This window comes from Purpureocillium lilacinum (assembly GCF_023168085.1).
Source record: "Purpureocillium lilacinum CBS 284.36 DNA, scaffold_5, whole genome shotgun sequence".
NCBI lineage: Eukaryota > Fungi > Ascomycota > Sordariomycetes > Hypocreales > Ophiocordycipitaceae > Purpureocillium > Purpureocillium lilacinum.
This window is the reverse complement of record NW_027072115.1, coordinates 1,378,622-1,406,190: the sequence shown is the minus strand read 5'-3', so window position 1 is coordinate 1,406,190 and position 27,569 is coordinate 1,378,622. Positions and strand designations below refer to the sequence as shown.

Sequence of the window (27,569 nt, the reverse complement as noted above, 5' to 3'; positions counted from 1 at the left end):
ACACCCATTGATCGCGGGAAAGAGAAGGATTGAAGATCGCGGATTCGCCCGCTTCCAGGATGAAGTCGAAGGCGGCGGCGGGCTTTGCGTCAGAGGTCCCGTGCCGTGGAGTCGCGAAAGTGGCGGCCGCATGCTCCGGGGCCCCGTCATCTCCCACCCGGCTTGGCCACCCACCAGGCACGGCGTCGACGGCCTCAGGTACCATGCATCATCCACGGGCCAGTGGCGGCAGTCAAAGACCTCCTGCCCAGCAGATTACAGCGGGCTCCAGGCGGGCAGCTGCAGTGGGGCCAGCGCAGTTGGAGCTGGGCTACACCCTCCACTGCCCGGTAGGTGGATCCATGGATGGCTTGGATGAGGTGGGTGGCCCGGGAGTACAGTGGGGCTTCCAGCGGCCGCCCGCCCAATTAGACAGCAAGACCGCCTGCAGATGGCCCCAGCACAGCGACCACCCGTGGATGGTTGCGCCGGCAACGGCTGCCCATGGCAATCACTCAGCATGCAAGACTAGCGAGCATTAACGTACACAAACCACCCCCGTTTGCTGCTTCCGCACCTGCGATGCTCGCACAGCCGCGACGCCGCGACCGACCGACCACTCAGCCAGCACACCAGCCAGCCAGCCAGCCAGCCAGCCGGAAGCCACCTTCACCCTTCCGTTTTGCCATCCCCAGAGGCACGAAGCGCGGCGTCGACTCCCAACATCAAGCATTGTTTAGTGTCCCGTGCTGCCTCGCGCGCCGCCAGCAACATCCGCCCCAAGCAATACATGCCGCAGTGTTTGGCGAATGCCGCTTTGGCGACCCGGTGAGTGATTCAATCCCGTCCTCAGGCAGTGCCAATCCGCCGCCGCCGAGTTTTGATCACACGAGAGCTCGTTGCGTGGTCATCGGGCAGCTGGTATCACGTTCCCGACTAACGCGTTGAGCTTTTCGACATCGCCAGGTTGCTCTCATTCATCTCCTCCCGTGCGCTGCTCCAGTTCACGGCCTGACCGCCAGCCGTTGACGCGCACGTCTCGACGTCCTCCATCCGACGCGTCTCGATCCGCCGTCAACCATGGCTCACAGGTTGGCTGCTACCAGAGCCGGCGCCGACCTCGAGGCATTGTCCCCTAGGGATGCCAACGCCCAGAGGGTGCCGAAGGTTCCCGAGGTCAAGACGAAGACGGCCGCACAGTTGAGGGCCGCAAAGGACAAGGAGCACCCTCCACCTCCTCCTCCCGAGGTCACGGAGCCGCCCGCCAACGATCGCCCGAACGGTGCCGTCTACCATGTCGGTAAGTTGCTGGGCAAGGGTGGATTCGCAATCTGCTACAGCGGGCAGCTTGCCTCGACCAAGCAGAAATATGCCCTGAAAATCGTCAAGAGCCGCATGCCGCCCAAGATGGAGCAAAAGGTCAGTCCACCTTCACTTGGGCCTTCTCTGATACCGTTCTAACATGGCTGCCAGTTTCAAACCGAGCTGCAAATACACTCCAAGATGAGGCACAAGAACGTCGTCCAGTTCCTGCGAGCCTTTCCCTTCGACAGCTGCACGTACCTCGTTCTCGAGCTCTGCAACAATGGCTCCCTCATGGACATGGTGAAGCGACGAAAGGGCCTCACGGAGCCCGAAGTGCGTTTCTACTCGGTTCAGATCGCCGGCGCCATCAAATACATGCATGGCAAGGGCGTCATCCACCGAGACCTCAAGATGGGCAACATTTTCCTCGACGCTCAGATGAATGCGAAGATTGGTGACTTTGGCCTGGCCGCCTTGCTGGTGACTGGCCGAGACATGCAGACCATCCGCCGCACCACCCTATGCGGAACGCCCAACTATATTGCCCCCGAGATCCTGGAGAAGGGCAAGAAGGGGCACGACCACATGGTGGATATCTGGAGTCTGGGCATCATCATGTAAGAAGATACAACTACGCTTAACACCTGACGGAGTTTGCTTACGATTCGGGATTTCTAGGTTCGCCATGTTGACGTCGAAGCCGCCTTTCCAGTCTTCGACGACGGATGAGATTTACCGCCGTGCCAGGGAGCGTGACTACGAGTGGCCGACGGCCGAGTCGTCCCAGAAGTTCATCAGCCAGGATGCAAAGGACCTGGTCGCCGACATGCTTCAGGACGCCGACATGCGACCCGACCCGGACGTCATCGTTCAGCATCCCTTCTTCACCTCAGGCTACATGCCAACCGAAAACGACATGAGCCCGCGGCTGCGCGAGGTGCCGCCCGAACGTGAGGAATTCTACGCTACGCGGATGAGCAGCTCCATGCAGGCACAGTCGTACCGAAACCTGAAGGATATGTGCCGCGAGTGCTGCGTGGGACCCTGGACTCCGGTCCAGGTCATCCACACGCAGATCTGGAAGGAGATGGCGGCTGAGGAGAAGGCTGGGATGACTCCCATGATCCCCCTGGCCGAGAACTTGGTCTATCGGCCCTTTGACGACTGGCTCAGAGAGCAGCAGCAGCGTCGCGCCAAGAGTTCGTCGTCCATGATGTCGTACGCATCGCAACCCGCTTCATCGTCGGACGACCAGCTGGCCAGCACGTCAAGGCCCCCCACTGGACTTCTCCGACAGCCGCCGCAGAGCTTTGCTGCCCAGCAGCGGGCGCAGAGCAGGCCTGCTGCGTCCACAGCCGCCAAGTCTAACCCTCCTGTTGACCCGATGCTTAGTGCCTCTCAGAGCACACGAACACGACCCCGACATGACGCGATGCGCGATATGGCTTCCAAGGAGGCACCAGATGCTACAGGCACTATGAAAAGCATGCGTGGCTCCATGCGCACTCAGCTTCCTGCCACGAGATCTGCTCCGAGTCTGCAGGTCGCTGAGCGAGCGGCGACCCTTTCCTCGGAGCGGCCATCCCTGCACACGCGACAAAAGTCGGACTCGGTCCGGACTGCATCTCTCTTTGGTCCGACGGAAAGGCCACAAGAGGTCTCTGGCACGCAACCGGATGTCATCCTGGATCGGTTGAGGCGACTTCAAACAGAGCTTGAGAGAGCTCTCAATGCGCGAACCATGGCAATCGTCTCGTCCAAGACGGTCACGCCGCCTCACCCGCACGTCGTGGTCAAATGGGTCGACTACACCAACAAGTTTGGCCTCGGCTACATTCTCAATGATGGAAGCGTTGGATGTATCCTCCGCGACATTCCCACGACAGAAGGGAGCAAGACGGCGATACTGCCGCCGGCTGGAGTCTTCATCCGCGGAGCAGAGAAGCATATCCTTCGCCGACAGGACGAAACATACCTCGACAGGAGTCAGCCCATCCCAATGAACCAGTCGATCAAGTTCTTTGAGAACAATGGGGAGACTGGCCTGGCCGAAGTTTCGGTATCTCCGGAACATTTCAGAGTCGCGATTAACGAAGACGGCACCGCAGGAAAGATGAATCCCGGAAAGGACATCTTCCAGCACCGAAAGCGCGAGAGGATCATTCTCTGGAAGAAATTTGCCAACTACATGATCGCCTATGGCAGAGACGAGGCTATCCCTACGGAAGACGGCGATGCTGGCGGCGTCATGTCTCCTGGCCAAAAGGGCACGCCGGCAGAGCTGGTGACGTTCTACCAGCGGTTTGGTGACGTCGGCTGCTGGGTCTTTTGCGATGGCCATCTGCAGGTAAGTTGAGCTGCTACAGGACTCTCATTTTGGATCACAATACTGACAGCTGCCAGTTCAACTTCCCTGACCACACCAAGATTGTGCTCGACGCGACCGGCACCTGGTGTCACTTCTGGCACCTCCCGCAAGAGGCAGCCGAGCAGCTTGCTAGTTCGGGCACCATAGGAGCGGCCGCTCTGGATGACCGCGCCACGCTGTCATATCCTCTGCAGACGTTGCTCAACTTCCAGTCCAAGCCGTCAACAACCCGCAGCGGACGCACGAGCACTCGAAAGCGCCCCGAAATCGAGCCCGAGCTGCAAGGAATCCCCGCGGCCAACGACTTCCGCCGCAAGATTGAGTTCATCAAGAACGTGGTCAAGGAGTGGGTCTACAACGGCGGTATGGGCAACAGCTCCATGAGCCGCGAGACGCGACTGCGTTGGACCGGGTATCGCGAGCTCGTCAACACGACGATCCCGCAGAAGCACGTTTGGGTGACCATCGGTTCCCGCTGGGGGGACCACCGCCTGTCGACGTACGTTGACCCCCGCAAGCCGTGGGAGCTCGGCGAGGACGTGGACAGCTCTTCCAAGAAGTGATGCTGGCGATGGTTGCCTGTGAAGGAGGCGGCATGCCGCGCGAGGCCTTCCTCGATTCTGTGACTTTTTTTCCCATATACCCTTCTTGAAGCTCCCAGCTGGTTTTTGGCACTAGCGAGCGGGTTCCTGGCGTTGCTGATTCGTGTCTGTTTTGTTAACGGCCAAGGACACGGGGGAAGCATGAGACGATTGAATGACCTGCTATTTTCTTCTCGGCGCATGTGCGTGCGCTTTCATAAAGTGTGTGTGTGTGTGTGTGCCTCTTTGGGCTCGGTTTTCTTGTATGTTCGGTTAATACTGCCGCCTACCGGCCTGTGCTCATGACTTTGACTGGCTTTTGCAGTCCATAATGACTTTGAACAAACTGACTGGCCTCTACCTGCCTCATCGGCCTCGCGGGATGCTCGCGGTCGGGAGTGGCTGCTTCTGGGATATGCCGTGCCATCTGTGTGATCCGGTCCTTTGAGCTGCAAGGGCGAAACGAACGAGGCACCGAAATGCGCATCTACTTAGTCCACACAACACCAGCTGGCAGGAGGGACAAGGCACAACAAAGTGACGAATCGATCCATGTATTTATTAGCTAAAACTAGAGCGCTCTGCTGCCAACATAGCTTAGACAGGAGAGCACCGCTGGTGCGCCCGGGGGGCTCGCAAAAATATCAGACGAAGCCTGCAGGAAACCCGACGCCGCTCCAATGATGATGACGATGACGATGTTGATGGCCACTCCAATGATTATGGTTGCGCAACCAAGACGTCCCCTTTGCTTCTCATCCAGCCCCGACTGCAGCGCTCCCCGCCCTTCATCCAAGAGGAGGCGGGGAGACATTAGCTGAGGCAAGGGTGTGGATTAAATACTCGGGCTCGTCCGTGCACCGCGACGGGCGCGTAGACACATAAGCCGACAAAGGTATATAAAGCTTGGTTGTGCCCATCCAAGAACCATTAAGAAGCCGAAAAGGGGAGCAAAAGCAAAAGACCAGACTCGACGTGCGAGGATCCCAATTATCCGTTTCATGTCATGTATGTGCGTGAGTGAAAATCGAAGGCCACGTATACCGCCTACCCCCAAACCACCGAGGCGCCCGCGACACCAGAGGAAACAAGAGGCAGATGGATGCAATCAGGCATCCGAATAGTACTCCTCGTTGTGGTAGTGGCCTTGGGGCATTGCCCAGCTGCTGTGGCTTCCGCCGACCACGTTTTCCCGCGAGCCCCAGTAGGCGCTCTTGGATCGCTTCTCGCGCTCAAACTCGGCCCACCGCTTCATGGTGATCTTGCTGCTGTCGAACTCTCCCTCAGTCTCGTGGCCGCCCTTCTTGCTGTCGCCAGCAGTCTTTCGCGTGTCGCCCCACGAGAAGTCGTCAAACTTCCAGAAGGCGTACGTCGGCAGAACGAAATTCCAGATGGGGAGCGAGAGTAGGTAGATCAACATCCAAATGACGTACGACCAGTTGTGCGCCGTGACAATGATCAGCACTCCAGGGAGACCGAGAATGAGAGCCAAGAGCACCAGCGGAATGATTTGCGGAGGCGAATGGATAATAGACGTGATGACTTCAACAATGTTAGCAGGGCCGAGCCCAAATCGCCAAAGGGGCCAACGGGACCAATACTCACCAACATAAAAGGTAAAGGCAATGGCAGCGGGAAGCACCAGGGTGCCGATGAGCTCGACGAATACAACAAACTGCATGCTAAAGCAGAAAGTGCCGCAGAGGTCTCGCACAAGGACCAGCTCCATGAGGTTGTGGATGGTCGAGTTGATCCATCGTCGGCGCTGAGACAGGAGGACCATGAACTTGTCGGGGACAGTTGTCTTGCACACGGCTTGGGGTACAAAGACCTGCTTTCGCTTGGGGAATGTGCGAAGCATGAGCGTCGTCAGGTATCGATCTTCACCCAGGAGGTACAGGTTCTTCTCGTGCAGCGTCTCGACCACGTTCTCCGAGTAGTGCTCGACAATGTCGGGGTTGGCAAGGATGGGAACCCAGTAGTTCTGCCCTCCCTTGGGCGCCTTGATGCGGTACATGCAGAAACAGCCGGGCAAACACGTCACACCACCAAAGACCGACTCGAATGACTTGGCCAGATGGTGAGAGATGAAGTACTCGAAGACCTGGATGGCCGTGACCCAGCTGTCGCGCTTGTTTGCAATCTTGGTCTCGCCGCACAGGCCCATGATCTCAGGGTCCTTGACCATGGCGGACACCATGTGCGTCAAGCTGTCGGGGAAGACCTTGGTATCGGCGTCCACCATGAGCACGATTTCGTAGTAGTCGGGCGATATTCCCGTCACCTTCCACATGCCGTTGAACATTTCGTACTCGAGCTCCGTCATTCGCTCATCGAACATGACCTTTTGCAGGAACGACATGAGGATGATCTGACTGTCTCGCTTGCCTCGGTTGCCGGGTTTGCCCTTGCCCTCCTCCGCAGGTGTGCCACACTTGACGATAACCATCATGGGGACGCGCTGCTGACGGTCGATGGGGATCTGGGACTTGGCGCCGTAGTCGTAGAAGCCGCAGTATACCTTTGCCATGTTGTGTCGCTTGGAGCCGCTCGCGACAGCCACGTACGAAAACGGCTGCACAAGCTCAGGCGGGGTCGAATGGTCCTTGAGCATGCTCAAACAGGCGTCGGGGGTCGAGACGGCCTCGCCCTTGCCCTTGATGATGCCGTCGCAGATGACGACAATGCACTTGTGGCTGTTGGGGTAGTCCGTCATCGCAATCGAGTCGAGCGTGGTTCGGATGCCCTCTACGCCTTCAGAGTACGCCGTGACCAGACACATAGTATGGGCTAGCGGGAAACCGAAAGGCATCCAGTCAGAAGGAGGCTGAGGGACAACAGCATCATGGATGAAGCCGGCTGGGCCGGGTCCGTCAGACACGCTGCCGCTAGCGTAGGGATCGGATCGGAGGAAGCTCGCTCGACTGTCATTGCCTTGTTTGTAGATGGAGTTGGGGTTCAGCATGGACGAGCCTGGCGTTCCCTGGCTCGCCATTGTCGTAGGCACGCGGCGCTGCCCGGGCGCGCGGTCCGCACCGTAGACGGCAGAGAACCTCGAGGTAGTTGGCAAGAAGGAGGAGCCTCGCTTGCTCATCCTGTCAGAACCGGCAACGGTGCTACCAATGTCGCCGGGCAGCCTGACGGGTGCTCGGTAGATGTCCTCGGACCAGTCCTCGATCTGACGGTTACGCTTCCTGCGATCGGAGCTTTGTGAGGTCTTGCTCGCCGCGTAGTGACGGCTGATGAACCACTGGAACACGAGAGCGAGAACAAATCTCGACAGGACGACCGACAGAATCAGAATGAGTGCACAGTACAGTACAACCTTGGAAGCGATGCAGCCGACCGTCTCTGTATCGATGGAGCCGACCTTGATGATCTCGTCAAAGCACTGGAGGTACTTCTTGTCATCCGACGACTGGAACATGCGGGTGACATCACGGCCCCGGATTGCCTTGTTGACGGCCGAATTGGTGTCACGGATCTCCTTGAAGCGGTCCGGAACCACAACTTGGGACTCGTTGAACCAGTTGAGGAGGTCGAGGTCGAGGACGTTGCCAGAGTAGACAATGAGGTTTCGCGAGCTGTTCTTGACGTCATCCCAAGAGAAGTAGACGTCCGCGGCGCCACTCAGATCGAGGTAGAAGGCATTTCGGGACTTGAGTGTCGTGTGGCAGCCGTACCCAAGGTAGTAGTCAATGGTCGTGTTGGGCTTGGTCGATCCGTCCTGGTTGAACGTGGTGCAGGGGAAGTACCAGGCCAGCTCACCTTGGGCGTTGGTGGGCACATCGGAGCCTGGAGCCAAAGTGATGAGATCTTTGCAATGACCGTTGACGTTCTGGAACAGGAAGCTGCCATCCTGGCCACCGTGCTTCTCCGGAAGATCAAAAAGAACGTTGGCTCCCAGGCCATCGCCCCTCAAAGGAATTCCCTCGGCCGGGGGATGGTGAGAATTGGAGAGGTCATATGCGACGCCGTGGAAGATCATGTATCCGAGGCCGACGTCGTTGACTTGCAGGCGCAGCGGGGGTGCACTGCAGACAGTTGCGGTGAAGCCAAACGTCAGGAAACCAACAATGGCCATAATGAAGAGGATGATGCTGATGAGGCCCATCTTCTCTCGCCAGGCTCGCCGCTGAGCCTTGGTGGGCTTCCCGCAGCACTTGAGCATGAAGTCCGGGCACCAAAAGGTGACAATGGAGCAGTACACGTTCCAGAAGCTCGGGGGCCGGAGCTGGTCCTCGACAACCTTTTGCTTCTTCTTGCGGGCCTCGCGGACAGGCTTACTCTCCTTGACAATCTTGCCCGACTTGGTTCGACCCGGCCGGGTGCGGACTCGCGCGTCACTCTTCTCTTTCTCGCCGCTGCTCACCTTGCGAGGGCGAGCGCCTCGGGCGGAGGCTTCGGAGAAGCTGCCGTTGGCTTGGGAGCCGCCAGACCTCTCCGTCGAGCCATCGATATTCTCGAGGATCGGGTCATTGCCCGTGGACGACGGCAGCACGTCCATGTTGGCTGCATGCTTATGGTAGTGGTAGTTGCGATGATCCCTGCCGATCCTGTTCCTCTCTGGCCTGATTAGACTCCTCTTACGAGATGGCAAGTCGGAGCTGTTCTGCCTCGCGTGGCCATGCGGGTCCGTAGGCGACAGAGGCAGGCTCTCTGTATTGGCATTAGGGTTGGAAATTGTATCGGCGAAGGAGGAGGCAGAGATCCCACGTTCATGATGCCCGTGTCTGGGCACAGAGTGATAGCTACCAGCCTCGATGTCAGCGGGACGCGATCGTCGGGACGGCGAGTTTCGGTATGTCCGGTCGTATATGGGACTTCCGCCCGGCCTCTCCGGTAGAGACATGGCCCTGCGTGGGAATTTTGTCAGCCTGGCTTGGCCAAGGATGAAGAGTATATGGCAAAAACTGCGTTCGTCAAGTCGTCAAATGACCCGAAACGTCGGGATCATCCCGGCGCAAGCGAAGCCTTTTCCTTGGAGCAAATGGTTCAATCAGGGCGAGCGCCTCGTGATTCAGATCCACGTACTGCCCCAAGTTCAAGGGCGAGGGTATTTTCCTCAAGGGCGCGCCGCAAGGCGCATGCAACCACTCCTTGTGCAGCAAGGTCGTGGAAGAGCAGAGGGAGACTTGGAAAGGGATGGCGAAGGAGACTCACGGTATGTGGTGCCGTCAGGCGCGGACGCTCGACGCAGACCAGTACGCTGGTACGATGCGGTGCAGATGCGGCGCGGGACCGCCTGCCGAGGGATGGAAGGCAGCGACGAGGAAAGAAAGGCAAAACGAGAGCCCAGCCTTGCCTCGATTCGACCACGAATGACAGGCTGAAGAAGGCCGCGGCGCGCAGAGTCAAGCCGGTAGAACCAGTCGCAGGCGAGACGACGGATCGCGGCGTCGACTTGGGCACTGGCGACGAACGGCACGACAGAGACGGGTCTGTCTTCGGCGGGCAAACGAGTGACGGGGACTCAACGGTCTCGCGATTCGTCGAGGACTGATTTCGGGGATGCCCGGTCGGCACTGGGGAGGAAGTGATGGGACGAAGCGGTCGAGCGACTGCGGCGCCCCCTAGGCGGGCGTGTTTTGCTGCTGGGCGCACCTCGGGCTGAGGCGGTACTCGAACGGAGACGGGAGAGATTGGGGCGATCGGAGTGGCACAGACGCTCTTCCGTGGCCGCGCTGGAGAAGCAATATGGGCTGGCACGCGCCGTCGACTAGGTTGAGGCAGAAGAAAACGGGTGATGGCGGTTAACGAGAGACGGGATGTTTGTTTCTGGGCCTGGCAGCCTTGCTTTTGCGCCCCCCTTTGAGCCGGTGCTGGGGCGAAACAGACGCGGACAGGGCTTGACGGGGTTGAGATTTCGAGGGTGGAGGGAGAGAGACGAGGAACCAGCCAAGGCAGGGGATGGTCAGCAGCCAGCCTGGGCTGCGCTGCGCTGCACTGCATTGCGCTGGCACGGCGGGCGGCGCTTTCTGCGAAAATGGGGACTGGGCTGGACTGGACTGGACTGAGGTGTGGACTCTCCCGCCAACGCTGGTGGCCGTGCAAGCCCAGCCAAGGGCAGGGGCGGGCTATTCTGGGAGCAACATCCACTGCGCGCTGCAACCAAGGCACGCGCCCTGAAGAGCGTGTGGGTGGACAGTGCGGGCACCAAGCCTTCTGCACAGGGGGCCGCACAGGGACCCCCAGGCCCTCTGCTGCTGCTGGAAGGCCCGTAGCTCCTGGAACCAACCGCCGCCGGCTGCTGAGGCATGAGCGACCCGGAGCACCTGCGCCACCAAAACCACCCAAAAAAGGGGCCAGACAATGGCTGATTGAGCATGAGGCGGGGGTCGTTCGCCCAGTTCCGCCGCCTGGGCACTGTGTGGTTGGCGGCACGGGCCAGTCGCAGTGCTGAACTCGCCGTAGGGAAGGACCGACGCTCCCTACCAAGGCACTAAAGTTACCGTGGCCAGCGGGAAGGCAGCTTGCTGCTGCCCCTGAGCCAAACAGGTCGGCCTGTTTGTGCCACTGGCAGATTACGACGCGCAGGTACCAGCCAGGTTCCGCCGAGCTGGTTTGCACACAGCCGACCACCAGCCTCAGCATCCGGCGCACCACGGCCAGTCCTCCCATTGGTCGTGAAGGGCGCCGGCGCGGCCGAGATACTTGCAAGATACCTCGCTCCCCTCGAAACATCTGACGACAACGGCGCAACGGCTGCTCGAGCTGCTGCTGCCGTGGTTGTCCAGCCGACCACGCTCCGCAAGCCGCACCTGGCCTGCGCCACAGCAGGCCGAAGTCTGCCAAGGGTGCGCACCTAAGGTCTTAGCTCAGGTCGAAAAACATGCCTCGTTACCTGGGCATCCGCAACAACACGAAGCTTGCTTCATGCAGATTAATTACAGTGCGATGCGGTACAATGCCGTGCAAATGGCAATTCGTTCTCACCGGACGTACCAGACTCCCCATCTCCCCGCAGGACCAACGTCGGGCCGCTTGGCTCTGCAGGCGGGCCTGGGCCAGCTGGCAGACTGTGCGTTCCGTGGCACGCGGTGCATTCGACAGAGGCTTCTCCATCCCGCCGATCGGCCGTGGTGGTGGTCCCATGGCCACCAACAAGCCTCGTATTGGAATTTTTTTTTTGGCCCGCGTGTCGCACGGCTTGCCGCCACCTCGGCGCAACGTCACCGCCAGGCTCCTCGACTGTCGCCGTCGCCGGGACCGGCACTTGTCTGGGGGTTCGCCGTTGGCGGTGTCCCTCTCCGACGCGACCCCGGCCGTGTTCCGGGCGCAACGGAGATCGTGATGTGGATCGCGCATCAGTAACGGCGGCAGATGTCATTTCGCCTGCCGTTATTGGCTTCATAAGCGTGCTCACATGCTCATACGCTTGTTGATGCAGAGGACACGTCTCTGGCCCGTGTCTGCAAGCACCTCATTCTTGCAATGTTCCACCTGCAGAGTGTTCGTCCAGAGCGGATCCCGCTTCGCGCTGTTGTTTCGCGTCAAACAAGAAACACACCTGCCTCAAGGACACCTCGACCCAATGGGCGCCGGCCGCATCGCCACGAAGCAAGTCGACACGCCTCCCGTCTACGAAAAGCAATGCCCTTGAGACTGGCGTCTTGGACTATCGTGCGTCGTGTCGCAAGCTGCGTCAACCTCTGTGCTGTTCCGACTGCCATGAGGAAATCCCACGGTACATTTAGATCGTCGTCTCATTCAACGGATGATGCATTGGACAATCACGTTCCCTCGGGGCATCAGCCAACATGCGCGAAGCAAGTCGTCGACCACAGACGGACGCCCGTCTGTCGATTTTCCTTGGGGAGTGTGCAATCTATCACTCGTGATTGCCCCAGGGTAGCATGGTGATGAGCACGGCCACGACCTTGTGCCCATTGGGGGGTAACTGCGAAGACGACTTATTCATGCGCAAGCATGCTCGCACACTCGGGCATGCCCGGGCTTCGTACTGCACATCAAACCTGCTAGGATATGACGGTCAAGCGGCGAGTCAGTCTTTAATCCGCAAGGCTCGCGAATTGACGTGGCGGTGTTCTGGAAGCAGGTCGGCCTTGCATGTGTGGACCTCGTCAGTGTATTGACGGCCCAAGCTCGCCCTAAAAGTTGAGGTCAGATCAGCTCCTTTCGCAGGGCCCCATCTGGCCGAAGAAAAAGCCCACGATGACGTTTGTCAATCAGCCCAACAGAGCGGTCACGAGCGCTGGGTGACCAGGCCTCCTCTCTCGTCCTGTACGGATGCCATAGCTCCGGCACCAGAAACTTGGTGTCACTAGACGGCTGTTGTTCCTGGTGAGACGGAAGAAGCGAGCATTGCGTTGTCAAGACAGAAACAACGACTCAATAACCCAAAGCCCTCGTCGCATGATGGCGCGCCAAAGGAAGGGCCCGCAATTGGGGACGACGCCGGCGTCCAACCCCGGCCCGGCAAAATAAAAAACGCCCGTGATGCTCCGTTCTGCGTAGATATCGACGATTCATAAGAGCAGCCCACAAGGTAAACCAACGCGGGGCGAATTGCCGCTTGCTATGGCTCGGCTACTCGAAAATCGGAAGCCAGCACCAGCTCCAACATCAGCTGCTCAGCCGCAGAGAAAGTCGCAGCTCCGCCTTGCCGTAACACGTACTTGCATATGTTTGAAAGGTTGGTGTGGGCATGCAAATGGTCGGACTGCGTGGCATCGGTATCTTGCAACAGATGTGCACAGCGCTCTCCAGGAAGCCGCTCAAGGTGGGAGGGAGCTGTGATGGAAGCCTTGGCAAGGGCACGACGATCCGTAACCCGAGACTTGGCAGGTCCTTTGCTGGCGGCTAGGTAATTTACCAGAGGGAAGGCATGCGTCCCCCCTGGGCAAACGTGGGATGTGTGGCAGATTCCCACACCCTCTCTCGACGCCACATATGAACATTCTGGCAATGGCGTCGCTTTGACGTCGACTCCATTGCGCCGCCAGAGATCATCAATGGGACGACTGGCGGTACGTTCAGGATGAGTCCAGAGCGAGGGCCGCCGGGAAGCGCCGTGACCAACGCTCGAGCAGGAGATCCGGCAGGAAGGCGGGCAGGATGTGGAGCATGTCTGCGTGAGAGGGGCCTTCTGTTCTTGGTACGGAGCAGCAAGGAGAGCTGGATGGGTCCGTCCGAGGCGCATTGCGGGCGCATGGCATTTCCCACCACCACACGAGGCACGACGCAATTGATAAGCCAGAAGCGCGCATGCGTGCCCGCTCATACGAGCCACTTGTTACGCACCCAAGACGTCGTACTCGTATGTGCATCTGACATGACCTAAAGCGCAGGCGAGAAAAGCCGACTCGTGCTCGGATGAATAAGCCGACGCTGGGTTGTGGTGGCCCTCGTGAGCGGTGGGCACAAGTGGTGGGAATCCAAGGTACGAGATGCACCCGGCTCGGGCCTGGGCCGGGCGACCACGAACAACCGGCACAACCGTGCAGTAGGTGGGGGAGGCAGGACAGCTGGGCGGGAGCAGCGGGGTGGATCGACGTGAAATCGGGGATTCGCCAGTGTCCGGAGCCCGGGGCTGAGGCTGAAAGATGGGCTGCGGCGCCATGTGCGACGAGTGGTTGGATAATGTGGCGCGGCGGCACTCTGCGGCAACCTCCTGGGCTGAGACGGAAACACAGCCCGCGGCGAGCTTTCGGGGACCGGCCGGCTTCCTGAGACATGGGACAGGGCTTAGCGAGGCCGGTGGCAGGTTTGCGAGAGAAAAAAAGATGCCGTTCTCAGACCAGTGGCAGATTTTTTGGGGTTTGTCTGGTGATGATGGACGGTGCTGTCTTGGGGGTGGACGGTGGGCGGCGGGGAGGGGGGAGGTGCGATGGGCTGCGAACTACCTTAGGTTGGTGGGCTCCAGGCGGGGCAGGAAGCACCTCGACACCCACCTGCAGCTTCCATCGAAAGCGACGATGGCCAGACGGGAAACAGCCACCGAGTAAAGTTCAGTATGAGCGTGGCATCGCAAGGTACGCACCTGCCGTGCAATTCCAGAGCGAGGGGTTGCATAGGCAGTGAGGTAGACATGAAGTTCCTGACGAGTCCGGGTCACGGACCAATGCAGACTGTGTATACTTCCGTTCGTATCACCAAAACCCCAAACCGCTACCCACCAGCTCCGGCGGCAAGAACCGTCCGCGTCGTGGATGCTGAAACCTTGGGGGACACGACACACACTCACGCACACTGGGCACACGCCACAGCCGCTGCGGCTTCCTTTTTCGTGGGCATCTCATCCGCCAATGGTACTAAATTGGAACAGTGCAGCGCTGTACGTACCTTGGCTGTGTCGCAACCTAAAAAAAATTGCGGAACGGAGGTTGACGTTGACGTCTACGTTGACATGGTGGAGAGTGCGCGGCCGCGTTGACCGCCCTCCCGCCGACAACGCAGAGCGAGACAAGCAGCAGCTCACGGCAAAATACACGGCACGGAAGGATTCGTTGCTCACTCGGTCAGACATGCCGGCCGGCACCAGCGGCAGTGGCAGCGGCAGCGGCAGCGATAGCACCATCATTGCCACCACTCGCCGGCCCTCGCCCATCTCGTCGTACTCGTGCAGCACAGTACGCGTCCCGGCGCACACTGGAAGTCCTTTTTTTCGCTGTTGCTCCGCGGGGCTACTTCTGGCCAAGAGGGCACTTCTCGTGTCCGGCGGCCCACAACGAGCGCAACGGTGGGCTTCCAAAAGGGGCTTCGCCAGGTCCCTTGCTGCAGCCGCTACTCGTGCACAAACGCCTGCCATCGCGTTTTGCCCCGGCGCTACAGACATGCTACTGAGGTTGACGCAAAGCCTGTGCACCGCTCGAGCCGCCCGTTGCCCGCGTTGCCCACAGAACCGACGTCACTGGGCTGGACGGACGATTGCCCGGCGCGCACGGCGCGCGGTGCGGCCAGTGTGCCGTCCACGGGTCGTGGGTCTTGACCAATGTGTTGGTAGCACTGGTACGGCACGCCCGATGCGGCGGTAGCGACTGCAGCCTGCAGATGGCGGGCATGTCGTACAGAACGAGGTGCGTGTGCATTGCTGGCTCACCACTGGGCGTGGCAGTGACGCTATCCCCAGTCGGCGCTGCGACGGCTGGCAGGATGGCAGGGTACGGCAGGGTTGGTTGGGTTGGGGCCGGGCGTTGCATCACGGCGCCAGTTCCCGCCTGCTCGGGTTGACGATTTCGACAGCCGTACAATTTTGCGGAGTGAGCGCAGTCTGTATTACTTCGTCCACGCAGGACGAACGCCATCAGGCCGAGCTGGTGAGGAGTGCCCCTTGCTGGGCGCTGCCCGCCTCGCCTTGCCTCGGATCGGTCGGCTGAGATGTCGCTGCTCCGGACCCGGGTCGCGCAAGAGATCTGATGAACGATGTGTCCTGCTGTAGTTAACTAGCTACTTTGCCGCAATACTGTTTCCCTGTGGGCACCGCGAGACGGCCGTGCTTGTACAGTACTGCTCGGAATGAGGAACGCGACATTTCGGCCGCCACAGACCGTCATCTCGACCGACACCCCTGCGACAACCGCCGCCTGGCACCCCTCGCGCTCACCCTCGCGCGGACCCTCACCTCGCGGCCTCGCCTAGGAATTGGCCGCCGCCGCCGAGGAGGGAGGGCTCTGCAGCACGACGAGGCGGTTTCGCCCCAGCGGGCTTGGCTGGGCCGAGCTGGGCTGGGCTGGGACAGGGGGGTCGCGCTGGTGCTCCGCACACCCGCAACGTCCTGGACGAAGCGCTGGAGCGCAGCCCCGGAGGCCACCACCCTCTTCCAGGCAGACCGCCGGGGACGAGCCCCCCCTGCCGGGTCCCTGCCCTGGCACACCTCACCACGAGCTGGGCGGGCTGGACCAGCGGGCCAGCGGACGACAGCGCCTGCGGCACGCCTGCGGCGGACGGGGAGCTGCCAGCCCAGCCAGCCCAGCTAATGGAGGGTTCTTGCGGTCAGGTCAATCCATGGAACCGCCTTGGGCCGATGGGTGCCTGGGCGGGCGCTCTCCTCTGGGCTCCCACGCCCCCCCCTGGACCACAAAGCACCTCATTCATCAAGTCAATCATTCATCACCCGTCAGTCAATCAGCCTCCCACTCCCCCCCGTCCCCATCGTCAACCGGCTCCCTGGCGCTGTGGAATTTTCGTTCCCGTCAACCTCGTCATCCCCTCCTCCTTGCTGTGCTTCACCTCCGGGGGCCTGTCTAACCATTCACTGGCGGCCCATTCCACACAGTGTTCAGCCCTCACGTACGTCGACAGCCCATCGTCTGGCCCTCTTGTCGCCTCGCTTTTCCTCGACTCGCATCCAGCCGGCTGCCACCGCTCGTTCTCCTCCTCCTCGTCCCTCGCTGCCCGCAGTGCACGTCGACCGTCGTTTTCCTCCCCTCGACCCTTCGCGCCTCCCTTTGTTGAAATTGGAGCCGATCGACCGCCCTGCGGACACACACACACACGCCCTTTGGTCCTCTCCGACAAAGGCACCAGGGACGCGACGACCAGCGCACTCAACCTCCCGCAGCCGACTCTCGATCGCACCGCGCGGCCTGACACGGGCGGTCGTTGACACGGTCCGTATCGTGGAACTCTGTCGACCGACGCCCGTCACCAGCCGATCCAGACCATGGCTGCCGTCAGCACCTCACCTCCTCCCATCTCAACCTCGCCCGGCGGCGATGGCTTGGATCATCATGGATCCCCTATCCATGCCATCTCGCCCGTTGACAGCATCCCCCGAAAACCCGTTGCGATTCCGCCCGTTGGCAACGCGCGCCTGCGTGATGGACCCGTCTCCCCCGTTCGCGTCAACTTTCAGCAAGACAATTGGGCACAGCCCTCCAACGCCGACATTGAGCTTGCACGGCCTCAAGCCGCCCACTTCGAGCTGGCTGACAGGACACGCCGTCACGACGAGTCCGAGACGGGTGCCTCACTGCCCGCGGGGCCATCTGCAGAGCTCCCCTCACTCTCCACCGGCGCGCACCAGCCGCAGGCTAACGGTCGCGACGCCTCAGCGATAGAGTTCAGCCATACACCGTTGGAGCTCAACCTCTCTGCAACGGCCGGCGTTGGGCCTGACCGGCAAGGCGCAACGGTCGCCAGTCCGAAGGACCGGGTCCGGAATCAAGATGTGTTCCGCAACAGTCGTGAGTCGGACGAGTCAGCCAGCACCACGCAGCAGCATACCTCGGTCCAGTCCTCGGCGGCCACCAGCACGAGCTCCATCTCGGGCATCATAGAGGCCGCCGAGTACTTGGCCAACGAGGACTCTCCGGGCAGCTCCATCCTCGAGGGTAGCATCCCCCGAAATCAGTCAATCCCACAATTCCAGTATCACCACCAGCAGGACTACCCCCAGCGGGTCAGCAGTGTCCCGAGCGACACCGCCCGGACGCCGTCAAACCCAGAGCTGGCCGAGAATCCCCCGCATATCCGGCGCCACTTGACACCGACCTCGGGCTACTTCAGGAGAAGCTCTTTGCCCCGGCCGCATTCGTCATACTCCAACTTCTCCGACTATGGCCCGCGCGGCAGGTCCCCCAACCTCATGCCGGGCGGCTCCCACATGCGCGCCCCCTCGGTGCAGTCCCGCAAGTCGCCCGACGTGCGCCCGTCGTCGTATGCGGAGCTCCTCAACGTCCCCTACCCCCAGCAGGCGCCGGCGCCCCTGTCCCTCGACAACTCCAACCTGCGGACTGTGGTCGGCAACAATGCCTCGCTGCTAAGCGCCCAGAAGACGCTCGAGATGTACCGCCAAAATGTGAAGAAGACCAATGACTTCTCCATACAGTATTCGTTTGCCGTGTTCCTGATCTCGTCGGCCATGGAGCAGGGTCTGGACGTGTCGGACCCCAAGGCGCGCAAGAACAGCCCGCAACCGCTCAGGGATCTCGACAGCCCGATCGTGGAGGGCTCTGTCGCCAGCCCGTACGAGCTCGTCCGCGAGGCCCGACAGATCCTGCAACGCCTGGCCAACGGCGGCTACCCCTTTGCCCAATACTATCTCGCAGACGGCTACGCTTCTGGTCTTTTCAGCAAGGGCAAGGAGGACTACAACACAGCCTTCCCGCTGTTCGTTCTGGCTGCCAAGCACGGCCACGCCGAATCCGCGTACCGCACGGCCCTCTGCTACGAGTTCGGCTGGGGCTGCCGCAAGGATCCGGCCAAGGCGGTGCAGTTCCTCCGGACGGCCGCGGCCAAGAGGCACCCGGGAGCCATGACGCGACTCGGCAAGGCTTGTCTCTCGGGTGATCTGGGCGAGAAGCGGTATCGTGAGGGCATCAAGTGGTTGAAGCTGGCCACCGAGGCTGCCGACTCACAGTACAATGCGGCGCCTTACCAGCTGGGCTGCCTATACGAGACGGGATACGGCGACGACGTGTTCCAGGATCACAGCTACGCCGCAGAGCTGTTCACGCAGGCGGCCGACCTGGGTCACCCAGAGGCTAACTACCGCATGGGCGATGCCTATGAGCATGGCCTCCTCAGCTGCCCCCGGGACCCGGCCCTCAGCGTTCACTTTTACACGGGCGCTGCCGAGCGCGGGCACGCCGCAGCTATGATGGGCTTGTGTGCCTGGTACATGGTCGGGGCAGCGCCCATCCTGGAGAAGGACGAAGAGGAAGCATATGAGTGGGCGAGACGCTCGGCAGAGCTTGGTGAGTCAACATACTGGGCCGCTCCGCGGTTGCTCCGGAGGCTGGAAATCAGTGCTAACGTGCAGCAGGCTACGTCAAGGCGCAGTACGCGGTTGGGTACTTCACCGAGTCGGGCATAGGCTGCCGCCGCGACATACTGGAAGCCAACGTATGGTACGTCAAGGCCGCAGACGCCGGGGACGAAAGGGCGAAGCAGCGCCTGGCAGTCATTCAGGCGGCCGTCAGTGGCGGAGGCACGCCGATGGATGTGGCTCCCCCGCGCAACGGCAAGGTGACCAAGGGCGCCAAGGACGACAAGGAGTGCGTCGTAATGTGAGACGGCGAAGTGCATGGGGGCGGCACGAAGCGATTTTGACGGATTTGATGGGAGAAATCACGAACATTTTTGACGCGAACGAGCCCCGGAACGGGATACCCGCACGGGCGACATGGCCGAGCCTTTGACGTACGGAAGTTCTGGAGCTGCTTTCTGAGTTTATTTCCGATCTCTTGCTACACCCCGATTTCTATTTTGGACGGCATTCTACTATCTCACCGGGACATACGCATTACGTTGGGGGCAGAGGCACCCTTTGGAGGACGAGTCGAGCCTCAAGATTCCTACGCCATCTATCCATCGGCATATATCGACGTCTGACTATTCGCGGCGGAAGTAAACTTGGGGAAGCACGTCGGCCGGCGGACCATTTTTGAAGCAAAAGCACGGAATTTCCCTGATTTCCCGTTTTGCGTGGCACTCGATTTCGTATCATGTTGAGGACGAGGCTGGAAGCACACAGAACAGCATTGATGGTCGTCGATCAAGCTGGCATGTGCAGCGGAGGAAGGTAATATGCAGTGGTGGCATCAAGTCGCGTGGCATGCGACCTAGGGAAGTGAGGAGGGCTATTAGAGCTGGCCGACGGGAGGACCGAATCGACCCATGGCTGAGGCGTTTTTGGAGTAGATTCGACTTGCATACAACTGGAATCCTTAATATACCTTGCTGCGAGCAGGATCATTTGACCGAAAATCTCGCACCCGTTGGCGGATGGAAATTCTCATTACCCTGCAGAGGACATGGCACAGCTGGCGGCGTGCGAGGACGGGTTACTGTGCTGACCGACAGATCCCCGAGCAGACGGATCCCATGCCATGTACTTTGCGCGGCAAGGCGAGCCGGCGGACCGGCCGGCAGCAGGGCAGAAGTGTAACTCGGCCGATACTTGAGGCGGCTTCCCTCCGCGAAGGCAGGGCAGCAGCAGAGCAGGTTTTCGCCGGGCACTGGCTGCATGCTGTCGGGCCGGGCCAAGACGGCCAGACCGTGGCTATCGAGCCCCCCGGTCCTGTAAGTGTGCCGTGATGGACTCCATGGAGGCGAGGAGCGTCACTGAGCGAAGCGAATGAGCGACGGGGCGGAGGCGGAGCGGGCAGCAGGTGGTGAGTGGAGACGGACGGCGGGCCGTGCTAGCTAAGGTTTGGAGCCTTGGGAGGAGGGCAGGCAGGGGAAAGGGATGACATGGATGGCTGCGATGGATGGGACCGTCGGTGGGTGCGGAGGAGGATATTTTCCGAGTTGGGCAATACTACCGTATCTGGGAGGGAGAGAGCGGTGGTGACCTACCTGGTGGCGTTGCCGTCTGCCATCGGCGGGCCGTGGCCGTTGTGTGAGTGTTGTTTGTATGAGTGTGCGTGCGTTCGTGTGTTCGGATGAAGAGGGATGAAAAGATAGGATGGATGGGTGGGTTTCGAGGGATGTGGGACAGAGGGCAGGGTCATCTAGTTGGCGTCTTTGAAGGATGAGTATGGGGATGGAGATGGGATGAGATGAGCTGAGATGGAGATGGGGGATGACGACATGGAGATTCGCGGCATCGAACATGGCAATCTGAGTTGGCCTCTTCTGATGGCGATATCCCTCTGCCTTCTTTTCTTTTCTTTTTCCTACCACCCTGTTGTTCCCCTTTTGTGGTTTCCCCAGATTTTCATCCCTCTCCCACTTGATGTTTCAGCCGGCTGCTTCTTGCTCCTTTGCTTTTTTTTTTTTTTTTGGTGTTGCGCTTCTCTTGCACGAACGCCTGGGGAAACCTGGAAGGGTGGTGTGTGGGCGAGTGAGTGAGTGAGTGAGGCTCTTCTCCTTTGTTTCTGCGTCTGCTGCGACTATACGCAAGGGGGGAGGGAGGGGGGCAATGGGAGGACGGAGAGCCTCCTGGAGCTGGAACATCGTCCACACACACGCACACGAGCACACGCCGAACTGGAAGCGAGAGACATGCATTTTGCATCAGCATCCGCAACGGTATACTACTGCTCCTAAACTCAATACCGTAACTAACTAGTTGCCAGAAGCAAGGACGTAGGGTTCAGCGGGTTGGTGGGGTTTCCGGTGGGAGATGGATTAAGTTGAGAGCTGAGGAGGGGGTGCCCGGCGGGTTGATAGTAGTAGTGGACGAGCAGGGAGAGAGGGAGGTGGATAGGGGAGAGACCTTACAAACACCAACACCACCACCACCACCACCACCACCACCCCACTCACCTTGTTCCGGGCCCCGAGAATATTCTACGTGCAGCAGCAGCAAACTCTCCGGGGAAAAGAAGCAAGTTACGAGACAAAAAGACAGGGGGCGCCGAGGGAGAATACTGCGCGTACTACGTTAGATGATGCGTGTCTCCGATCGGATGTTGCGGTTGCGCTCCTGCGCGATGAGGCGCCTGGACGGTCCGGGAGCAGGGGTCGGAAGGGCGCTTGTGCGTAGCAACGTGAGTAGTCGCCGTTGCTGGTTTGTTCGTTGATAGCGACGACATGCTACGGGGAGCATGTAACTGAATGATAGGTGAGAGGCCGAGAGCGAAAGGGCCGACTTGTCACGTCTGTGAGCGGCACTGGGAAGTTTTCCAGCAAGAGCCCAACCCGGTGTCAAACGTGGAGCAGCCAGGAGGGTATCAAAGCGAAACGCCTGAGGCCACTCGAACTTCTGGCATCCCATGACCTGCCTGAGTGCAAACTCATGCCCGCAAACGTCAGGTAGCCGGCAGCTCAAGCAACAGGTTGTCTCGCCGCACGGTGCTTCTGCCCGTGTCTCTCGTCGTGTTCAAAGGCAGCACGTCCGCGAGGCAACGCACGACCTCGTTGTGTAAGTGGATTGGGCGCAAGACCGGAACCGCATTCAGGGTTGTGGTGGTGGCGTGGAGGAGTGCTGCCAGGTACGTACCTGGCCTCACCACGCTGTGCAGTAAGAGGACGCACTGGCGCCGCCATCAGGGCAAGAGCCGCACGAGCCAAGGGGTCGTTCCTGCGAGACACGCGCGCGGCCCCACAGCGCTTGCACCCGGCCCGAGCGCCATGATTGGGCTTCGCGGGCGGAAACCCCACATATTCTGCTTTAAAAAGGGACTTTAGCGCGCCGCGAGGAAACGCGTCTCTGTCGCGCCGCAGACGCGTCTCGAGAAACGAGAGGGGGGGCGAACGTCATCTGTGCGTTTCTCGCACACCGCACCGCCCACACCCTTGCCCTCGTCTGCCAATGCGCCGCCCCCAGCCACCGGCGGGGTCAGCAGCATTCCAGTGCGAGGCGCAACTCGCGATCGAGGCCCCTCGCTTCCTGAACGTGCTGCCGGCCGTGCCGCGATGGATCGTGTTTCTGTGTGTTTTGTTTGCGGCGGCGGCCGTGGTCGTCCCGGCGATGCCTTCCAGCGATGGATTTGAAGAGACGGCTGGGTGGAATGGGGGCTGGGGTCACACGTCGTAAGGTCAGCGGGAGCCCAACATCGCGATGCTGGCCGGCAAAAGCGCCAATTGACGCCGTGTGGACAGCTGCGTCGTCTGCTGCGCACCTGACCGACCTGGCGCACCACCTTCATCGAGGCCAAACCAGAGCACGGGTGGGAAGAGGCAGCGCGCACAGCACGCAGAGAGCGCATCGCTCCTCCCTCGTGGTGGCATCGTTCCCCTAGACTCGCTTGTCCCCCACTTCCCTCCTCTTGCGTGCTCGCCCTGCAGCCGTTGCAGCTTTCGTTGCAAGACAAAGGGCGGGCTCGGGACCAACACTCTGCCACGAGGGCTCAGGAACAAGACGCAGTTCAGAGCTACTGGAAAGGCAATCTTGTGGGGAAGGACGAGGGCAGGTCCGATAGAGCGCGACACACTCCACAGGGAGGGAGATTTGGAAGCAGATAGGCGGGCATTGAGCGCTGTACTGTATTTCCCCCAGAGCTGAAGAGCAGAGTCCGTGTGACTGAGCTGCGGTCGGAACAGCAGCTGGACAGCTGGGCAGCTTGGCGCCTGAGGTGGATGGATGGATGGATGGATGCACGAATCGGCCCACGCTCATGCGATCGATCCCACGGGCGGGCGCTGCGGGGCTGTCGTTTCGTGGCCATGACGCGAGGGGAACGAGCCATGCACGCCGTCGCCCACTCGGGAGCGACGAGGCGGCCCGGGCGAGCTGTGTCGATTTCGATTTCCAGAAGGCTCCCACCCCCGGACGGTGACGTCGGGGCAGCCAATTTGCGTCCGGGGCCGCGTTCCAGCGGCAGCACATCAATGGTGATTACGCAGGAGCGAGCATAACGTCACGGGTCCGGGGGCAAGGCGATCTCCAGTGGGAGGCCTGTCTGAACGACATCTGAAGAGCCAGCCAGGCTTGCGTGCGTGTAGTGGTGCCGTTGGGTCGGGGTCACGAACGAAGCGCTCTTTTTTGTCTCTGGCGTCGTGGCCCCTCGAGAGTTGGAGCAGAGCCAGGCACACACCACGACGGGACCAGGCGCAGTCGAGGCCCCTCCTCGTGGGAAAATGGGTTGCGTCCCGTGGGCCAGGCGGAAGGGCGTCTCGTCTCGTCCCGTGCGGGTGACGGATGGATGGGATGGGCTTGCAATGGCTGGGGGGCGCGGCGCGGCGCACTCGCATGCATCCACCCACCGCCATTGTCGTTATTTTAGCCGTCAGCCATGCCATGCGGTTCCAATCCACTCACCCTCTCGGCCGGCGGCGCTTTGTACCCGTGCATGTAGCGGTCGTACACACAAAGCCCGCCTGGGGCCCAGCTGGCACACGGCAGATAAACCACACCTCGCAGTGGGTGTAAAAGACGAAACAAGGCAGCGTTGGGGCCCTCGGAACACGGCTGCGCGGGCAAGGCATCATGCAAGGGTTGCGGCCGCGGTGCCCCAATGCTCCGCATGAAGATGAGGGCGAGCGGCGCCTGCACATCATGCCGAGGAGGCGACTCAGATCCATCGTTGTCGAAGGGAGGCGGGGTGTCTGTGCCGTAAAGTGCTTGCATGAGGGTGGAGGAGAAGGAGGAGGAGGAGGAGAACAGGGGAGGGCAGGGTCGTCGCCCACTCAACCGGTGACTGCCGGGGCACAACGAGGTCGCACGCGTGCTTTGCAATCGGAGCAGAGAGCGCCAGGTTCGGCCAGGCACAGCCAGGTAGCAAGGTAGTCCGTCGGTCAGGCTGGATCTCGCACGTCGAGAGCGATCAGAGCATTGGGCGGGGCGGGCGTCATCGACGCGAAGCGTGAAACTGCGGACAATCGAATCGGGGCGACGCCGTGGAATGCAAATGACCTCAAGGAGGGGGGCACAGGTACCTGCTGGCACGCAGGTGGTACCTGGCGGGTGCACGTGGCCGTGGGCCTGGGCCAGGTACCAGCCGACCGGATGCGGGCGAGGGTCGGGTACTACTAATAGTACCACCAATCTGACGGCACTAACAGCAACCTCAGGCTGCCAACTTTTGTTGGTGGCTTCTGGTGCACTTACTGCCGCTTGCAGCACCCACAGCGCCCGTGGACCGCTCTGCCACCCCTGGTCCAGGGCAGCAGAAATCAATCAATCAGGCGGCCCACCACCCATCAGGTACCTAGTGGAGGCTGCCCTGTCTCACCCGCGCCCGGCGCCCGCACCACGCTTTCGGGACCACCCATCCATCCCGCCGTCCATCAGTGGGCGCTCGCTGCTGCTGCCGCTGCAACTGGGTCCTCCCCCCCCCGGCCAGACGCACCCTCTTTAACTCTGTGCTCCTCCTCTTCAGCGCCCTTGCCTTTCCCTCCCGCCCACTATCGCACAAACTATCGCCGCTGCTTCTCCTCCCCTCCACCATCCCTTTGCCTCATCCACCTCTGCGCAAACCGCAACGCACACACCCAGAAAACCATTATTACTGCCCGAACGCCCTCGACATCCCTTTTCTCTTGCTCGCGAACTACCGCTGCTACTATTACTACTACTGCATTCCTCGACGACGGCGACTCCTTGCGACAGCTGCAGCTTTGCGATCGATTCCCTCGTCGCGGCGCATTCACGCTCTCGCGCAAACGACGACCAAGGCGCACGTCGCATCGCGACACCAGCAGCCATCGACCGGCCGCCCTGGCCCTTGCCATTCACATCCATCGACATTCCACATACAACCGCAAACATGCTTCTCCCGTCGGCGCTCTCGTGCGACTCGGCGCAGTCGCCGCATTCGCGCCTTCAGACGGCGCTCCTCGCATCGCCGCCCGCCAGCCCTCCGACCGTGTCGTCGCAAACCGCCCTCGGCAACATCATGACCACCTGCCGCTCCCTCCAGTCCCTCCTCGGGCCGCCGCTGCCAGCCTCCACTCCGGCGCCGTCGCTGGCGCAGCTGCCCACGCCGCCGCTCGCCCACGCGCCGCCGCCCATGAAGCTGCGCCTGCGCGCGCGCCCGGCCTTGACGAGGACCGGCGACGACCCTAATACCAATACCAATGCCATCGTCACGCGCAGGCGCGTTGTTAAGCGTAGCGCACCCTCGAGGGGCGTCAATAAGCGCCGTCGTGCAGACGACGACGACATGGGCCGCCACGACCTCAGCTCCGACGACGATAGCGACGTCGAGCCTTCCTCGTCGCAACTCCGCCACGAGCACGAGGAACACGACCAGCTTGCGCCTCCGTCAACGCCCAAGCGCGCGCGTATCGCGCCCGAACAGCTGCCCCTCGGCCTCGAGCGGTCCGACTTTCACGACGTGCACCTGCTCAACGTCGGCGCTGGCGGCGATGCGACGGCGCACCAGGCGCCAGGCACCGAGCTGGAGCGTGAGGTAGATGGCGAGGAGTGGAGCGCCGAGGACGACCGCGTGCTCGTCGAGCTCGTCCTCGACAAGCTGAAGCTGTCCAAGACGGAGTGGCAGGACTGCGCGCGCAGCCTGGGTCGCGACCGCGGTGCTGTGGGCCGCCGTTGGAAGAGCCTCATGATGAAGGGCGAGGTCGGCCTCAAGACGAGGGGTAGTCGCCGGACCAAGCTGCACGGCACCTGGCGGTAGCCCTCGTCTAGATGTCTCTTCCCCCCTTTGCATTTACGAGGCCGGCTTGAGCGATGCCTGCCTCCTTACCTACCACATTCATCATGCGCTTCGGCAATCTATTCACTTCTCACCTATACCCCATCTATCTATTCATCTACCTATCTATCTACCTACCTATCTATCCTAGTCGGCCTCCGGGACATCTCTTCCTATACGACGTCCTGCGCGCCGCTCTTCTTCTCGTTGCGGCACACGGTGCCCATGGCAACATGACCCTTACAACCATACTACCTTTATCTTCCTCTCTATTCCTCTTACAAAAGACGTTCGAGTCCCCCCTTTTTTGAGAGGAGGGGTAACACGACCCGCACTACGGCACCGGCGTTGTTATTACTGGCATCATTACGAGTGGTAAGGGAACTGGTGGTGGTGCTTGCGCACGCGCGCTTGTGCGCGAGGGAGAGGAAGAGGACAAAGAAGAGCCTCTCGCCTCTCCCCTTCACCCGCACCTCCCTTTCCCTTCCCATTTACGTTTGCGTTTGGGCACCGGGTCTCCTTTTCGACTTGGCTTCGGTTTTATTTTCACTCCCACTGGGTTTTGTCTGGAGTTCTATTTTCCTCCGCAGCTCGCTCTTCCCACGCCCCCCTTCATTTGCCCGCAGCGCACAGGACATCTGGGGGGCGGGACGGAAGGAGAAGAGGAACGGAGGAAGTGGGGGACGGGGACGCGCGCGGAATGATATCCCTCTTCGGTTCTTTTCTCTGGTTAAAGGTCTATTTCATGTATTGATGAGTATGCTCCGCCGCCGCAACGATTTGCGCGCGCAGGAGGAAAGCTGCGAAAGGAAAAGGGAAAGAAGATTAAGGTAGCTGACGCGCGCCACGCGCGCCCTGCGGGCGTCGCCGCGGCCCTTTTTATTGATCTATTACGATTGATTGATACATGATATGACTTGAAATGTGGCCGTCCTCGTCCCGTGCCGATACGTGATCTCATCGTAAGGAGAGGAAGACGGGGGATGCGTCTGTAAGTGAGTAAGTGAGTGAGAGGCCGGGAGAGACACACACAGATCGGAGGACGGACTCCTTGCAGCTGCGTGCACACACGGGCGAGCCGACAAACAACACGGACCTACTACCACTCAACCCAGCTACCCGCTCGTTCCCTCCCTTAACGTGGCCAAAGAGACATGTGTACAACATGGACTGCAAGCGAAGGCGGCGGCAAGGAGCTGTATGCATCCCGTCCTCACCCAGGTAACGAACGCACCGTATATACAACGTGCGCGCATCGTCATATTCGCCGGATGGAAAATAAGGCTCGCATCGGCCTAGGCACCCAGATCTATATCTCGACTTCTATGAACGCCTCCCCGTCCCTCCCCTGCCGTGTACCCCCGACCACGTGTGTATTGCCATCGTGTACGT

At 60.7% G+C, this 27,569-nt stretch overlaps 4 protein-coding genes across 4 annotated transcripts; 3 read left to right on the top strand and 1 right to left on the bottom strand.

The window, feature by feature from the left end:
- Positions 1-1,059: 1,059 nt before the first annotated feature.
- PLICBS_007012 (cell cycle serine/threonine-protein kinase cdc5/MSD2) lies at positions 1,060-4,215 on the top strand (the record flags this gene model as incomplete). The annotated part of the gene is made up of 4 exons (XM_018320407.2): positions 1,060-1,398; positions 1,453-1,901; positions 1,963-3,631; positions 3,688-4,215. The coding sequence occupies 4 exons, from the start codon at positions 1,060-1,062 to the stop codon at positions 4,213-4,215; spliced, it is 2,985 nt and encodes a 994-aa protein (XP_018180304.2).
- A 1,126-nt stretch (positions 4,216-5,341) lies between these two features.
- On the bottom strand, positions 5,342-8,740 carry PLICBS_007011 (chitin synthase, class 3; the record flags this gene model as incomplete). Its single annotated transcript, XM_018320406.1, has 2 exons — positions 5,342-5,775; positions 5,839-8,740. The coding sequence occupies 2 exons, from the start codon at positions 8,738-8,740 to the stop codon at positions 5,342-5,344; spliced, it is 3,336 nt and encodes a 1,111-aa protein (XP_018180303.1).
- Positions 8,741-16,858: 8,118 nt separating this feature from the next.
- PLICBS_007010 (uncharacterized protein) lies at positions 16,859-19,209 on the top strand (the record flags this gene model as incomplete). Its single annotated transcript, XM_018320403.2, has 2 exons — positions 16,859-18,893; positions 18,962-19,209. The coding sequence occupies 2 exons, from the start codon at positions 16,859-16,861 to the stop codon at positions 19,207-19,209; spliced, it is 2,283 nt and encodes a 760-aa protein (XP_018180300.1).
- Positions 19,210-25,292: 6,083 nt separating this feature from the next.
- PLICBS_007009 (uncharacterized protein) lies at positions 25,293-26,159 on the top strand (the record flags this gene model as incomplete). Its single annotated transcript, XM_018320401.2, has 1 exon — positions 25,293-26,159. One exon carries the CDS (start codon positions 25,293-25,295, stop codon positions 26,157-26,159), a length of 867 nt encoding a protein of 288 aa, XP_018180298.2.
- Positions 26,160-27,569: the final 1,410 nt, after the last annotated feature.